This window comes from Urocitellus parryii, chromosome 2, assembly GCF_045843805.1.
Source record: "Urocitellus parryii isolate mUroPar1 chromosome 2, mUroPar1.hap1, whole genome shotgun sequence".
In the NCBI taxonomy this organism is placed as follows: domain Eukaryota; kingdom Metazoa; phylum Chordata; class Mammalia; order Rodentia; family Sciuridae; genus Urocitellus; species Urocitellus parryii.
This window is the reverse complement of record NC_135532.1, coordinates 205,624,030-205,641,215: the sequence shown is the minus strand read 5'-3', so window position 1 is coordinate 205,641,215 and position 17,186 is coordinate 205,624,030. Positions and strand designations below refer to the sequence as shown.

General features: G+C 31.0%; 1 protein-coding gene across 1 annotated transcript in view; it reads right to left on the bottom strand.

The window, feature by feature from the left end:
- Positions 1–17,186, bottom strand: part of Ncam2 (neural cell adhesion molecule 2) — a 472,605-nt gene that overhangs the window by 42,100 nt on the left and 413,319 nt on the right. The window contains exons 13-14 of the mRNA XM_026411794.2: positions 11,491–11,610; positions 8,428–8,549 (exon numbers count right to left, since the gene is read on the bottom strand). Coding sequence (XP_026267579.2) covers positions 8,428–8,549; positions 11,491–11,610 — 242 coding nt within the window. The remainder of the gene's footprint in view (positions 1–8,427; positions 8,550–11,490; positions 11,611–17,186) is intronic.

The following is a 17,186-nucleotide window of genomic DNA, read 5'->3' as shown; positions in this document are numbered from 1 at the left end:
AATTTTATAATTAATGTTTGATAATTCAGTAGTTTTTCATTCATTGACATTATTTTTATTTTAAGTTTGTATATATTAGTTGAGTTTTAGTTCACTTGGATGATTATTAAGAATACTGTGAACTGGACATATGAAACAAAATATACCAAAAAATCTTATATGATCCTTAAAATATTCACTAGAGACTATTAAACTTTTGGGAGAGGAGTCTTGAAATTAAACTCTGGATATCATTATAGATTATATTACCACTGTTTTTTTTTAAGAGAGAGAGAGAGAATTTAAATATTTATTTTTTTAGTTTTTGGCAGATACAACATCTTTGTTTGTATGTGGTGCTGAGGATCGAACCCAGGCCACACGCCTACCGCTTGAGCCACATCCCCAGCCCACCACTGTTTTCTTAATGCTATGATATTTTATGATTCAGAATGAGACAGCTTAGAAGAAAAAATTAGCATAATAAAATTAAAGAAAGTTATTTCTATTTTTAAAGAAATGTATACATAGTTCTATTTGATTCATTTTCTAAAATAAGAGTTTTAGATCGTACACTATTTGAATTGCTAGTTACTTTTCACAAATATAAAAAACAATAACATGACTTCTACAATTAACACAGAAAAACAAACTGGTATATCAATATAATTTTATCAATTAATATTAAAATTAATTTATCAATTAATAATTAAAATGAGGAAAACCTAATAAACTGGGTATTCTATGACCTTAAGAATCAAAACCATTAAAAATGGTAGCCAATATTAATAAATCACCTCTTTTCATAATAACTATATACCAAATCAGGCAACTGGCAATGCTCATGGCATAGTCCAATTTTTATTGGAATTTTCCATGGAATGTTCTTATTACATCAAATTCATGTAAGGTGAAACTTTGATACTTTTTTATTTTCAAATTACAGCAAATTCCAAGTTAATGTTCAAATCATTTTTATACTTACATAAAAATTGGTAAATTAGAGTGTAAATATTTAGACAGGTATTTACTAGAAAGATTGATGATCTTAAGGATTGTTTTCAGTCTAATTACAAATACTTAACAAGTTGACTCAAGTTTTTAAAATTGTAAACCATATTTTCATTTTAAATCTATCAGAGTCAGTTCTTTGGAATTTCCTCCATATTCAACCTTTACAGTTGATGATGCCAGAACACAATAGTGAACAAGAAGTGTAAAATATACTTATCTTACTGTTTATAAACCAACACAGAAGAAAGCTACAAATTCTCTGAATAATCAAGCAAGGGAATTCTTGACAGGGAGATGTAATAGAGTCAGGAATCAGACAGGTCTCCTAAGAACATAATGTCACTCTTACTAGAAAAATAAACCCATGTGCCATTTTCTTTTCATTTTTTCCTAATCTAATAACAAAGGTGTAAGTCCTTTATAGTGCATAAAAACAATGATTTTATATCTTATAAAGATTCATAACCACTAGGGGATATAAAAGACACTGTAGACTAATTTTTTTTCAAGTAGATTAAAAATTACTAGAGGCTATAACGACAAGGGCCACCCAAGGCAGCAGAGCTGTTCATGCCCCTGTGGCTTCGGCATTACCCCAATATTTTCTGTATATTCTTTGTAATTATAAAGCATTTTGTATAATCTGTGAGAATCTGCATAGTCAAATTTTGTTTTGGATTTAAGTGTAGATTTGGGTGAGTCAGAAAATAAATCAATAGCAGATCTTTATTACCCAAGGATAACATTTATTCTTCAGAGAAATGGATAGGTTTCATGTCCTTCAAATAATCCTCCAAAAATATAATTTCTGAGACTTGAGCATTTGAGATGAAACTTCTTGACAAGTACAAGACACACAGGTAGTCTCCTCTGATTTAACAGTCATTTAACTCTTAATTGTGGAAGCCCTTAACGTGGTAAATTTAAATCCTCTCAATTATTTTAGACTGATGGTAAAAGGAACCAAAGGGAGATCTAATATTTCTTCAATATAAATCAATTTCATTTCCATTCAACATTAGACAATGAGGTATTTTAATCCCTTAATTGCTATTCCTAGGGAATAGGAAAAAAAAAATTAAAGTGGGGTGTTACCAAATACTCCCCTAGGCATGAAAATCTCAATTAGGCATTTGTAGAGTGCCTAATTTACAGAAAATTCCCAGGGAACAATTTAAGATAACTAGTTGCAAAACGTTCCCCTAGGTAAGTTAATGAGATGATTTGCTGAATGGGGCTATTATTAATAAGCCAATTACATGTTGAAGGGCAGCTACTGAAAAAAAATGGTCATTTTACTTTGATATATCTCTTATTAAGCAATCCTTTTTGTCAGAAAATAGATAGCAGGGCCATATGTGAATTGGACACTTCTTAGTAGTAATTATGAAGTCATAACATCATAGAGACAGATTTGCTATCCTCCATATAGGTAGGGGGTCAGAGGAAAGGTAGAAGGAGTCATAACATTTTTTAATTTGTAGAAGCTTCCTCATTGTGTTTATTCAGAACAAGCAGTAGTCCATTAACTTGCTTTACAGGTTTCATGGGATGTACAGCCAAACAAATCATTAATAAAAACTGAATAATTATAAAATCAGTGGACAATAAAGAAGATGAATTCATTATAGGTAGACTGATTTTAGGTTCTTCTGACTCTTTTGATGTATGATTTCCAATTTTCTATGGACATAAAGCATTTTCTAGGTTTCTGGATTTCCAGGCAGCATGGTTCAGTTGATATTTGTATGACTTTGTAAAAGGATACAGGATTCTGCAAATTCAGATTGCTACTGTGACTATAAGACAGGTGATTTAACAACCAGGATAACTCACATATATATAAATATTTATATATACATGTATTTTATATATATAAGCATATATTTATATGAAAATAAAAACATGTATGAAACATAATTTCTCATGAGATTTGGGAACATTAGAGTTTGGACAATTTTAGCACAAACCTTTTAAATTGTTATTTATTTTTTCAATTATGATAAGTAACTCAAATTGCCTTTGTTCCATGTCCTGAAATTTGGTAAAATTTTGAAAGATGAGTCCTATATAATATGTCTGTAAACCTTTATCACCCACTTACTACTCAAGGGAATAAAAATATAATTTTTTTTCTGGTCATTACATTCTGTGTTCTCACATCCATTAAAACCTTGCATATAGCAAAGCATCTTCTTCACAACTGATTTTTAAACTTTATTCTTTTTGCATTCATTATTTCTCATATTTATGAATCTATTATAAGACTATATATAATTGCATAACATGAATTGATTGATTCCCTGATGCACGTATTCCTTCTGACAACAAATACTCTATTTTATACTATCAATACAAACACGAACAAAACCATCCCCTTATTTTACAACAAAGAACCTCCAATAAAGCACTTCATACTTTTTAATGCTCAAAGTTATTCATGTTTAAAAATATTTCAAAACTGAGGCCAATAGCTTTAAATATATTTCAATGTGCACATTAAAATATTATTAACTAAGAAGTTCACTCAACAAAAGCTCAACTTTATTATTTATCATTTTAATGCCCTTTTTAAACTTATCTCTTCTTTCTGTTCCAATTGAGATATTATACAACCTCCCAGACTCCAAATGACTTAAGAAGGTCAATTAAGACATAAAAACATATGTTATAACCATTGTTGTTGGTCCCTAAGGCACACTCCTCATAATTGATTTTAACTTACCAATTTTCCTGAGCCTTTCTTAGCTCAAGAAAACTATTTAATGTGCCCCACTAAGTGATGGTTATGATCCCATAGCTATCATCAAATTAGAAGAAAAATTGTGAAAAACTCATGGAGTTTTAATTAATTTATTAAATTATGTGGAGTTATATTGACAGTTCAAGTACAAAATATATGTGAATATTCTGTATTAAAACAACTTCTGCATTTTTCTAAATACTTCATTTGGTTAATACCTTTGTCTTTACCTCCAAATACATGATTTAATCTTACTACCCTATAGTTAGAGGTGTTAATTTTCATGAAGGATCCAGAGAGACATCTCATTCAGATCTTATTATTCTAATTCTATTCTAACAAATTCTGTTGTCTTGATGTGTGAGTGAAGGAACCCATGTGCTTTATTTCAGGGTAACATAGGAAAACATGTGCTTCCTGATTCACAATCTACAGAAATTTACATACTATCTATCTGTATTTGTAAATGGGAAGTCCAGTGTTTTTCCCTTAACATATTAAATGCTTATACTTAGTGTGTGCTAGAAATCAAGAATCATATAAGGAGCATATTGTCTCTGTTATATTGCTCAGAATACAAAACATACTCTTGTGTACAATAGATTTGAAAGAAGAAATCTTGTGAAAATCTTAGGGGTGTTAATTATTTTCCAGATTCTCTGATTTTTTTTCCATAGAGGTTATCTAGTTAAAAATTGAATTTCTTACCTCTCAATCATTTTTCACATTATTAAATTGGAACTTTGCTCACTATGAAATTCATGAGGGTTTAGAAACTAATAGATGAAGTGGTTTTGAACATACCAAAAGAACAGATGCTAAAGTAAATCATTTCAATGCAAGGAAGAATATCAAGTCAAATGCCATTTTAAACACTTAGTGCCAAATGCTCTTGGAAAAAAAACCACATTTTTAAATGTCAAGAAAAATGTGAATAAAATTGTCCCTTTGTAAGATTAGCTATTTGCTTAAACACATTAATATAACTTCTTATTTAATCATAGTACCTTGAATGGGACCTTCAAAGCAAGAAACTTGTAGATGAGAGAGATAGAAAATATAAGATGGACAAAATATAAGAGTATGTAGAATAGTTTAACACATTGAAGTGGAAGGCATACTACTAAACAATATGCTAAGAGGAAAGTGTTCCAGAATGGCTGTATTTGGAAGCACAGGACCTGAGCAGCTAAGGTTAAATGAGGTGGTGGCTGAGGTGTTGATGTAATTTCACAGGCAGATGTTTATGTGGATACTATGCCTGCAAACTGTGTTAAGTTTGTATAGTCTTATCTTCTGTTATCTGCACCTTCTCTTCACCAAGTCACCCAAATTTTCTGTTTCAGTTTGTCCTTCAAAAATGTGAAAAGTTATCATTTATATTTGATTATAAAATACAACATTTACAAGAGTGAGCAATACTTTTCTTGTAAGTCAAAACAACATAGAAAACTTACCTTTTCAAAACTTTTTATAGGTGCCAAAAATTCTGTTATTAAAACAGTATTCACTATTAAAGTGCTAGTGGCTCAGGGACAAGTGATATAGTAATAGATTATCAGTTAATTTGGTCATTTTTAAATTAATGCAATAAATCATTTCCATTATAATATTGAAAACTGAGCCTTCAGTATTTTTTGGAATTTGAAAGGGTGGAAATTGGTAATGAAGAGGAGGGGAAGAGGAAAGAAGGAACTGGGTAGGAACAAATATTTTGGGGATAAACAAAATTGTTGGATAAATAGCAAGAAAAATAAGATATTATTGGAAGATAGACATTTACTTAAGATAAAATTGGTAACTGTTAAATTTTAAGCTAAGGCTCAGCCATATCAAGTTAATTCTGTGGTATCAACTATGTGAAAGTTACATGTATTGATAACCATTATGTAAACTTGCATCTTTCTTACTTTGCTAATTTCATTATGATTAACAACGTAATTATTTGGATCTAGATGTGTTTCATACAACCTTTTCAGAAAAGCTAAATTGTAACCCACATTTAAAGAAATCAAATAAGTGCAAAGTCAACTTTAAATATTAATTTGTTTTAAAATAAACTATATTTATATACACACACACACACACACACACACACACACACACACACCACACATATTCCTGAATGTCTGAAATGTCATTATTTACATTTTGTGACTATAACTGGCTACAAATCCGAGTAGGAAATTGCCTGGGGCTACTACCAGCAGTGCAGTGAATGGGAGGCAGTGATGTGAAATATTCTGCCTTGGTTGATAGTGCTTTAGATCCTCAAAATGAAACCTCCCCAAATGCCACTTCTGTGCCTTTCAGATACGCATTATCAGTGACAACCATTAAAATGATAAAAATGATCACGTTAACAGCTCAATCCTCACATTAGTAACACTTTATTTAAAAAGGTCATCCGATAGATTTCTATATGATGAGAAAAAATTTTCATTTGCTTGGTGGTATTTTACTAAAAGATTCACTATGTTGCTAAAACAGGAGAAGGATTCAGCTAACTGGCTTATCCCTTCTTTTGTTGTTTCAAGTCTCTTCACATTGGGAATATGTACTAAAGCCACCTTTTTAGGAACATCCTCTATATGGGGATAAAGGCCAACACACTAAGAATAAAAGAGTATGAACAAAAATAGCTTGGATTCCTGATCATATTTCTAAGCTACTATCCTAAGTCTGCATTATCTAACAAATATACTTATTTAATTCAAAAAAAACCCAAAATCATCTTAATTTAATTTAGTAACTTCAATTAATTATGTTTTCTATTGCCTGAAACCCAAATGTACATTATATCAAATAAACAGTCTATATCAACTTGAAGAGTAAAATTTACATAAAATCCACTTTCCAGGAATGAGATATCCCTTAAGTTTTGGGTAAATATGTAATAGTATTTCTTGAATTTGTATTAAATGGAGAACAATGCATACTGTGTGCTGTAGTATTCTTAGTTACTGAAGTATACTTTTAGATAACTGAAAATGTGAACAAAGATGAAAAAAGTTAATCCAACAGAAAAAATCACAGCATTTGTAAATTATGCCTGATTTCTTAATAAAAGGCACTAATAAAAGAAATGAAGAAAAGATACAGTGTAAAATAATAAATATTTTCTATCATCTTCAATTGAAATTAACAAGTCTGGTTTCACTGAATTTGTGCTATTTTCTACTATCAACTTATTAGAAAAGATAATCAAATATAGCTTTAATTTTAAATAAAAATTATATACATAAAATATATGACATATCCTCACAACTAGTTATTGCATTTTTTAAAAATATTATTATTGTAGATGGACACAACATCTTTGTTTATTTTTATGTGGTGCTGAGGATCAAACCCAGGGCCTCACGTGTGTGAGGCAAGCGTTCCACTGAGCTACAACTCCAGCCCTAGTTATTACATTTTAATGTTCTCTAGTGGATGTGACTGGAGTTCTTTACACATTGTCAGAATATACCTGTATATTATACCATCAGTTCTTCCAGGTGTAATTGTAGGTTGGCTATAACCTGCATGGAAGGCCTCTTGTTCCAGTACAATTCATCAATTTAATGCAAGCCAATGTGCCTTTGAGAGAGAATCTCTGCCTTCCATATAACATCCAGATGAACAAAAGAGAATGTTCAAGGGACTTGGCCTAAGTAGCAAGACACTCTCACACCCCCGAGAGACCAATAGTGCTTTCAGAGCTGTCTTGTTGTCAAGGAATGAAGCCTGCACAGCAGAGTAAGCAACAGACTCATGGCTGCCCATCACTGTCAGCAGGAAATCTGGACCAAAGAATTGTCTTGTGAAGGGAACATTTATAATAAATTGGAAAGACTGAAATGAAATGTAAAAGTAAACATGGAAGCAAGGCATTCACAATCAAATTCCCCTTTTATCACTTTTCAAAACCTAGGTGTTTAAATGTAGAAGAGCAATATTATAATTTAGAATATTGCGGATTGTAGGAAAATATTGATATTTTTTCCACATGCTATTAAGAAGCACACTTTATAACCCATTTATAGCAGACACAATCAATGTTACTTACGGAAAAGGTTTAAATGGTTTTTGGTATCATTGTCAGCTAAGGAGGTAAAGTCCATGGGGACACTTGTTTCTTGGCACTCCATAGCCAGCAAATCTTAGGCTTCCCCCATGTCTGTCAACAGTACTCGTGAAGCTCTGGACTTCATTTATTAACTACAGCTAACTAAACTTGAGGAAAATGAATCCCATTTCCTAAAGTTTATTGTGCTCATTCTTTGCTAAATGTTAAGGACAAAGTAATCTAATTATTTGATTATAATAACTTATTCTGAGGTGTGATTTGCTAATAATTCTACCCAAAGTATAAATAATGCACAAGAGGATATTGCCCGAAGTTACTAATATCAAGTGTAATGGAAAGTTAAAATGCACTGGGAAACTTGTCAGAAAAATAAGAAAAATGGTATGTTCTTTCTGACATGTTGCCAATTAATATTTCACACCAAGAAATTAGAATATGCAATCCAAGAGATTATTTTGAAGCTCCATTTTTACATTTCACCAAAGGGGGAAAAATAATAATTTATAATAATGAATATCAGGATTGAATATACATTTTCCTGATCTATTAAAGTAGTGTGACTCAGTGTCAGTAGAATTTGAAACATCTGATACAAAATAATAATAAATAAGGTACTTACACTTCTGTATTTCACTATGTATTCCAAAATAGGGGCCCCTCCATCATCCTGTTTGGTGATACTGAGTTTAAAACTCTTCCCACTGCTTGGCTGTCCGTGTATGGATGGAGGACTTGGTTCACCTAGATACGCAATACAACATTTCTTCATTTGCACACATGTCACATACCTAGAGAAACTGCATTTTAATAAGAGGAACAAGGTCATATTATCAAATATATATTTTCCTGGATTCTATACTTGATATTTGCTCTTTGTTATGAAGTGACCTCAGGTCTGATTTACTTATCCGAGAATCTTCAACATTCAGAAATCTGGAAGTATCATGCCAAAATTGTGGTGAGACATATTATTTATATTGATGTGCAAATACTCGAGGACAGTATTGATTATTCAAATGTAAAACTTTATTTCTCTTCTTATAAATAGTATATAATCCTAAGTAACTTATTAATGTAAATTTACATTGCAAAATTTGTTACCTGCTTTCATCAGCATTGTGTTCCATAGATATAAATTCGAACAGTTTGTAGTTTCCAATTCTTTGGACTGTTTTTTTTTTCCTTTTTTTTCAGTATTGTACTATTTTTAGTTTCATCATATATTTGCCTTTGATACTATTCTTTGTGAACACTTGACATAATAGAGATGCTAATAAATTTTGAATAAAACAAGGATTCACTTATGTGTAAAACTTTTCTAAGGAGGGATACCATTACTGCTTGGTGACTTGGAATGGGGACTCTCTGCTGTGTGTCACTGATTTGATATGCTTGGCATGCTCTGGCATCTATCTCTGTTTCCTACAGTTCCCTAAGGATATCGTTATGGCTATGAGTATGGTTACAGAAAGGGTAAGATTAAGGCTAAAACAAAACTTTAGTTTTCAGTGTTTCAGAACACTGTCATTACCCAGTTCACCCAGAGGAATGTAAAGGCAGACAAACAAGCACAACAATGAGAAGAGGACTGCATGCTGCTGGTCTGCAAAAACTTGGTTCTGTTTGATTAGTTTTGTTTTCTCAGCAAGTTATCTTTATTTCTAATGTGGTATTTATAACCTTTAGTAAGTAAGTAAATTCTTTTAGAAAAGGTTATGTCACAGCTGGGCATGGTGGCTCAAACCTGTAATCCCAGCAACTTGGGAGGCTAAGACAGGAGGATAGCAAGTTCAAGACCAGCCTCAGCAACTTCGTGAAACACTAAGCAATGAGCAATTTAGCAACACTCTGCTTCAAAATAAATAAAATAAAATACAAAGGTCTAAGAAGTGTTTCAGTGCCGTCATGTTCAATCCCCAGTGCCAAATAAATAAATAAATAAATAAACAAAAACAAAAAAAGTAGGTTACTAAAGCAATATGACAATGAGATTTGTTGGCATATAGATAAGAAAATAAGTAGAAAAATAGATCCACATGTTATAGCTATATTGAAATAGAATCAAGGAATTGTAGAATAAATTTCCAAAAAGTCAATTAAATTAGCACATGGGTGTAATAATCCAACATAATTTGTATGTAAGAAATAGAATAATATTTTGGCTAAGTGAATTGAAACTTCTGTAAAGAGTGCAATAATTTATTAAAAGTAGTTAGTTATCAGGGGAAAACAAAGTATTTAAAATGAATTATAAATCTCAGGTGGTTTCATATAATTTCTAAATCAGAACTGAGAATTTCCATGTTGTATATTACAAATTTATTTAATAGCATGACTATAATAATTTTAATAATAATATTTGAAATGTTATGAAGCAGAAACTATATTTTCAGAAGTGAATGCTTTACAAATATATTTTAAATATTGATGCATACATTTAACTGTTAAATAGATCCACTGTTGATGTTGATAAATCAAATTATTATTTCATTTCAATTGATATTTCCTTTGAAAAATAAAATTCAGAACAAATGTAATATTGGTTCTACTGGAATTAAACATACTGAACTAATAGTTTTTGTCTTTTATTACAATAGAATGTTTATGCAAAAGTAATAATATCAATAATAATCACTGACTATATATTAAGTACTTTTCATTTATATTTTTTCATTTTTACTTCAAAAAATCCTGAGAAGCAACTAAATACATACTGATTTTTTTAAAGATCCAATGTACCAGCTTTCAAATTATTCATGGTATTTGGAAGAGATATGTGCCCAAATGTAAAATTGGAGAGATCATCCAGACTTGAATGGAAGAGAACATGTTTTCATTGTAAACTGATTTACAGTGACCCTGGGTTTCACCAGAAGTAAAGAAATCAAAACAGACTGCAGAGTTTTATAGAGAAAGGAAACATCCTTTCTCTTATTCAACCTCCAGATGGAGAGGGCTTTGGGGCAGCAGTGGAGGATGAGTGAGGCAGAGGCCAGGCAATGCTGTATCTGGAGGGAAAGTGGGTAGGTAGGAAGGTGAAGGTATGGTTGAAAATTTTAAGAAGAATCAATAGAAACTTCTTGGTCAAAATTAAGAATTTAGTTAGGCCAATTTGGCTAATGTTTGTATCTGATAGGTGATTGTATGCACTTATTTTATAAGTCTTCTGCCATATTCATTTTGGTTTCTCATATAACTTCACATAAACTAAATACCTCAGAACAGCATAGTTACAAAGAAAAAGGTTACACAGTTTGTTTTCTCTTGCAGTCACTTTTGTAACTAATTAACTGAATGTTTCCTTTTTTGTGTCACTTAAGGGATAAAGGGAACAGTCATGGCTCAACAAAAGAACAGAATATTGGTTATATTAAATAAACATTTTCCACTATCTCACATCATAAAGTTTGAATTCTAAAATCCAAATAATTAGCTGGTGAATAGAAAATTTCCTGATAGCAAATTTTAGGCTATGCATTTCACTGCTCCTTTCCTTTTTTGCCTACCTTTAAAGCAATGTTATATTAATAACACAAAGATGCCACCATCTTTAGAAATCACTTTAAGAGAGGCATGATTTATTTTCCCAAAGTGTTAAAACATACTCCTGTATTTAAAGATTCCACTAAAATTGCCAATGAAGAAAAGGGCAATACAGAGCAAAACACAGATGATTACTTACGAACTGGCAATGTTTGGAAGATTTCTATTTTACTGTAGTCCCCTTGCCCTTTTCCATTTACAGCTGCAACCCTGATTTCATAAGTTGTATTTGGTTCCAGGTTGCTCAAAACAACCATTGCTGAAAGAAAAAAAGAAAATATATATATAAATATGTGAATATAAACCTATGTTTAATGTGTTTCAATAAGGAAAACAGATTAGCTTGTTACAATGTTGAATATATAATTTCACTGTAAATATTTCTGTGAACTACCTGAAAAAAAAGGATGGTCACATTAGAAAATAATAATCTATAAAATTCTCCTCTTCACTTCTATTTTAGCTTTCTGATCCCAAATAATAACATTCAAAGAAAAAAAATTTTAAGTTCCTTTTTGCGATACATATTCTTAGATAATATAAAATAAAATATGTTCTCTCATTTTTATATTGTCCAAGAAATAGGAATGTGGTAAATAATCTTTTCTGTATGTATCCCATAAGAGATGGCAAGTAGGATTAGGATTCTAAGTCAATTATTTCTACAGAATTTAATAGAGACATGCAATTCAACATACAGATTACTGGCCACTGATGTGAGGTGCTTCAGTTATGTTAAAGAAGTGTCACAAAATCAAATATACAGTAAAAGTGGATCATTTATTTTAGAATCTCAAATGAAATCAAACTACTTTTAATACTAGTTTAAAGTATTCTTTCCTCATTCTCACAGTATCTTTCCTCTGAATTTCTTCTCAAAACAGAATAGTTATGAGAAAAAAAAAGTTAGAGTGATTTTTCCCTGCAGTCAGGAAACAAAATGTATGTGCCCAAATGTATGAAGAAAAATAAAACTGGAAAGGTTATAGGTCAAATGGCAGAGATCATGTTTTTATTGCAACAGATTAACTTTATATAGATATAATATATAGTAAACTACCCTACTAGTTCTGGATTCAACATGACAAATAAAAAGGAAGAACCTGAAAAGATACAATGAAGTAAAGGTGATTTGACAATGTTGAATGCAAGTGTGAATTTCAAAATATTATACCTTCACAAGTTCTCTGATGAAATTTATAAACTTACATAGATGTCTTTATCTTTAGTCTCTTTGGATAAAGAGCAATAATTTTATGAGTTTAAATGGACATGTCTTAATGACAATAAAAAGGAAATCATGTCTGCTTTACATAACAGAAACAAGTCAAATGATAAATTAATAATAGAAGATATAATCAATCACAAAATAAAATATAGAATTATATAAGTAATCAGGACCATATTTTCAATGCTATTGAGTTTTTAAACTGTGGGTGAAAAATGATTGACATTTAACAAAATACCAAAGTAATAATACATTTTTCAGATGATTACATTGTCATATATATTCACTAGATGACATTTTCATTTTTACAATGTCTGAGGACACTTAATAAATTTGTTTTGGTACTTCTGTTCCATTCTTTCCCCAAATATTCCTTATCATTGTATTTGTTTAGTTTTTCATATTGGTAATTACTACATCTTCACTGAATTATTCATTAAGCTCTATAAAAGAAAAATAATTTGTTGAATGTACTGTAGAGATCTTTTCTTCACCTAAAATACGAAATTAAATATGTAAATTATGGAACTCCAGATAAATATTACTTAAGAGCAGAGTCTATATATCAACCAGAACTGATTTTTAATTCTTAATTTGTTTTATTGAAACAATATGCATATTTTAGGGGCACCATACTTTATTTTGACACATATACACACTGTTTAATGTTCAATAAAGAAAACCATGTTTATATCCTCAAATACTTACCATTAATTTGTGGTGAAAATATTTCAAATAGTTTCTTCTAATTTTAACCAGATTTTATGTAATCACATAGAGATGTTTTAAAATTGGCAGAAAGAATAAATTTCCAACTGAAAAATTCAGGTCTGTATATCTCTATTTCTTTAACTTACCAGGAAATTAAAATTGCTCTTGAGAGAGTGAATCACCTGTTAAGTCTCAGATTATAACACAAAATGTCATATTGAAGGGAGAGAAATTAGGGAAAACTGATTCACAGAGACATTTGATTGGTGGGAAGCTGAAAGGATAAATAGGAAAATAATGGCTTGAACACAATGATTCCTATTAGATTTTTCAGGAAAGCCAACTCCAGTTCATGATCAGGAATCAATTAATATATAATATGAGCTCCAGAAAAAAAATGTAGTTACAATGCAGAGAAGATGATTGCTTGCATGGGTCTTCTTATGGAAAACAAGAAAGAATCTAAATTAGATTTGTATCTTAAATGCTAAGAAGTTGGAATTCTGACATTTATAGGGAAAGCTTCTACTCAAAGCCAGCATAACCAAGAATTCACAAGTAACAGTGCTATCCCACTCCTCTGTTTATAACCAAAAGATTTTAAATCGGCATATGACAGTGATACAGCCCTATCAATGCTTATAGCAGCTCAACTCACAATAGCCACACTACGGAGCCAAACAGGTACCCTTCAACAGGTGAATGGATAAAGAAAATATGGTATATATACACACAGTGGAATATCAGTCAGCCATAAAGAAAGATGAAATATAGTATTTGCAGGTAAATGGATGGGGCTCAATAATATCATGCTAAGTAAAATAAGACAATCCCCCCCAAACCAAAGGCTGAATGTTTTCTCTGATATACAGATGCTAATTCACAATGGGGCCAGGGCTAGGGAAGAATAGAGATTCTTTGGATTTGACCGAGAGGAGTGAAAGAAGGGGAGGAATATAGGGGTAGAAAGAATAGTAGAATGAACTGGATATTATTACCTTATGTGCACATGTGACTACACAATTGGTGTAATTCCACAACATGTACAAACAGAAGAATGAGAAGTTATACTTCATTTGTTTATGTGTCGAAATGCATTCTATTGTCCTGTATAACTAATTAGAACAAAATTTTTTAAAAAGTTAATCTTATTTTGTCAATTTAATTGGTAACAAGCATAAGTAAAACTAAAAGCAAAGGGAATAACATCTGCTGTTCTTCAAAGACAGATTTTATAAGAATGTGTTTATTCTTCAATGCATAAAGCAAAAAGTATTCTTGTGGATAAACAGTCTGACATCATGGTGCTGTCAGTATTCGATGATATACTTCTTTCCCCCAGGGAAGCATGACTTGATGTAGCATGGACACATTAGGAGAGAAGACTCCAGGATCTCTGACTGCAATGACTTCTGAAGTAAGACACAGCAGTATGATGCATGACTTCTGAAAGAAGTCATGGAGCTTTGGGCCTGGTCTCATCATTGACTGGATCCAAGCAAGTCTTATAGCCAAGTTGGCCTATCAATTTTTAAATAGACTTTCATATTAAATGTCATGAACAAAGGCATAAAACCAAATTTAAAAAAGATGTAGATAAAATGATTTATAGTTGGTGAAAAAACCACCACCATGCCTCCTTTACCTATGAAAATGGGAATATTATCTGCTGTCTGTGAGATAATACAAAATCATATGTAGCTCCAAAGTGATTCATGTTTTACTATATGTCTGATGACTAAAAACTATGTATAACTGCTAAATATGCTTATAGTAATATTCACTTAAAATATTAATCACCATTTACATGGATAATCTACAGAGTATTAGAGTATTTGCTACATAAGAATATATGAGAGTTTACTGTTGCTAACAGCATCAATATTTCATGTTTCTCCAGATTTTTGTAATGTACAGTTGTAGCTGTGATCGTCATTGTAAGGGCATGCAGTAAATTGTTTCATAGCTACATCAATCAGGGCAATTGGAAATGTTCATACTCAATGATTCACCTTGAAAACAATTCAACTGGAAAACAACAGAATTTGAAGCACACGATTTTAATTGCAAACAAAATTCCTCATAAATCAGAAGTGTGGAGATCACATACTAGGTGTTGGCTAAAAATAGAAAATAACAGATCCATTAAAGTATCAGAACATATTTAATCAGAGGAAAATCAAGTTTGTACTTCCTTTAACAATAATAACACCCACCCCTCAATTTTTTTTTCACATTTTACTTGAATTATCTGCTTATTTCAGGCAAAAGTTCTTTCTAGCCAGCTGGTCAGCATTCTCCTTTTTCAAACATTTCATAGGGGCTATGACAAGTCTAGAGTGTCCCACAAGGGCTACCAAAGGAAACTACTTTTTTATTTACATTGTGATCAGATCAGAGTGAATTTGATTGTTTCCTCACCTTCTATTCTCCACATCAAGGTTTCCCTGTTACTAAGTTTCACAGCAAAGTAATTGGCAGGGGAGAGGAGCAAAATGGGTAAAAATAAAGGTTAACCTGTTATAACAGTGGGCTAAAACACTTAACCTTACACTGAATGAGGGGAGGGCGTATGGATGATCTTCAAAATTACAGGGGAAAGGCTTGAAAGTAAACCTCTTGATGCAAGTTTTACAAAGATCATGTATGAGATGTCAGTTTGGTTTTGAGTTCTGAATTTAAAGGTTTTAGTATAATAGCCCTTATTTGCGGCTTATTAACATTCTGTGAAAATAAAGATCATTGTATGAAATAGAAAGACTGCCATAAATGGACTAAATTAAAGAGAGGACAAGGAAAAAATTCCAGGGAGGCCAACCTGGAACTGTAATTTGCCTTGACTTTCTTAAATAAGAGGATATATACATAAATCATCCATAATTTACTGGCATATTACCAAACACAGGGTTTCTGAACATGTTCAAGCTAGGGCTTGAAAGCAAACCACCACTTGAAATACAAAAGGCTGTGTACTCTATAATAGAATCTTGCCTCAAATTACCAAGCTTGTTAATGGAACACATTTTTTTCCCTTAAATGTGACCATACAATAGAACAATGGAACTACAAACTGAGGTGTAGGGTGGGTGCTTTCCCTATAATTTATTAGAAATTCAAACTAAGAATTTAGGTGGAAGTAGAACTGGATTATAAAATAGTAAAAGTTCTGTATGGTCAAATTTTGTAAATTAATACACATTATAGCTATATTAAGCTAGCATGATTTAGAAATCATAGTGCAATTCTTCTGAAATTTATAGTCAACTAGATTTCATTGTTATGGCACAGGTATGAACTCTGCAAAGCAGCTGGTTTTCCTAATTAATTTAATGTTTTTCTTTGATTTAAATATTACTGAGTTTTATAAATATCCTTCGGGTATAAATGCAAAATGTATAATAAATAAATGATAAAAACAAGGCAATACAATTTTTAATTTTATTAAATTGGAAGGAAATGTTCCCTCCTGCAAGAAATTGGAACAGGCTTAAATAATAATAAAGCACTTTATACTGTTTCTATCCATAGTGTTGAATTTTTAAAATATTTTTATTCCAGTTACACATGAAAAAAATGACTACAGGAATAATCCATTGATATAGAAAGTGTCTTAAGATTTCTTTTAAGATTTTATGTATGTTAATATCTCTGTTCAATGTTTTTTCATTTACGTTAGAAATTTAAATTTTCACATTTGTACAAATTAGAGTGTATTTCAAATTTCCAATAGTTTTATTCATAAGAATATGATCCTTCATTTTAAAAGTACTTTCAAGACTTGTATGAGTCATATAATATTGTATGAGATACACCTTGATATAAATAGCCTTTATAGATGTATCCTCCATTATAATAAATTATATAAGTATATGTTAATAAATAATAGAAATAAATTA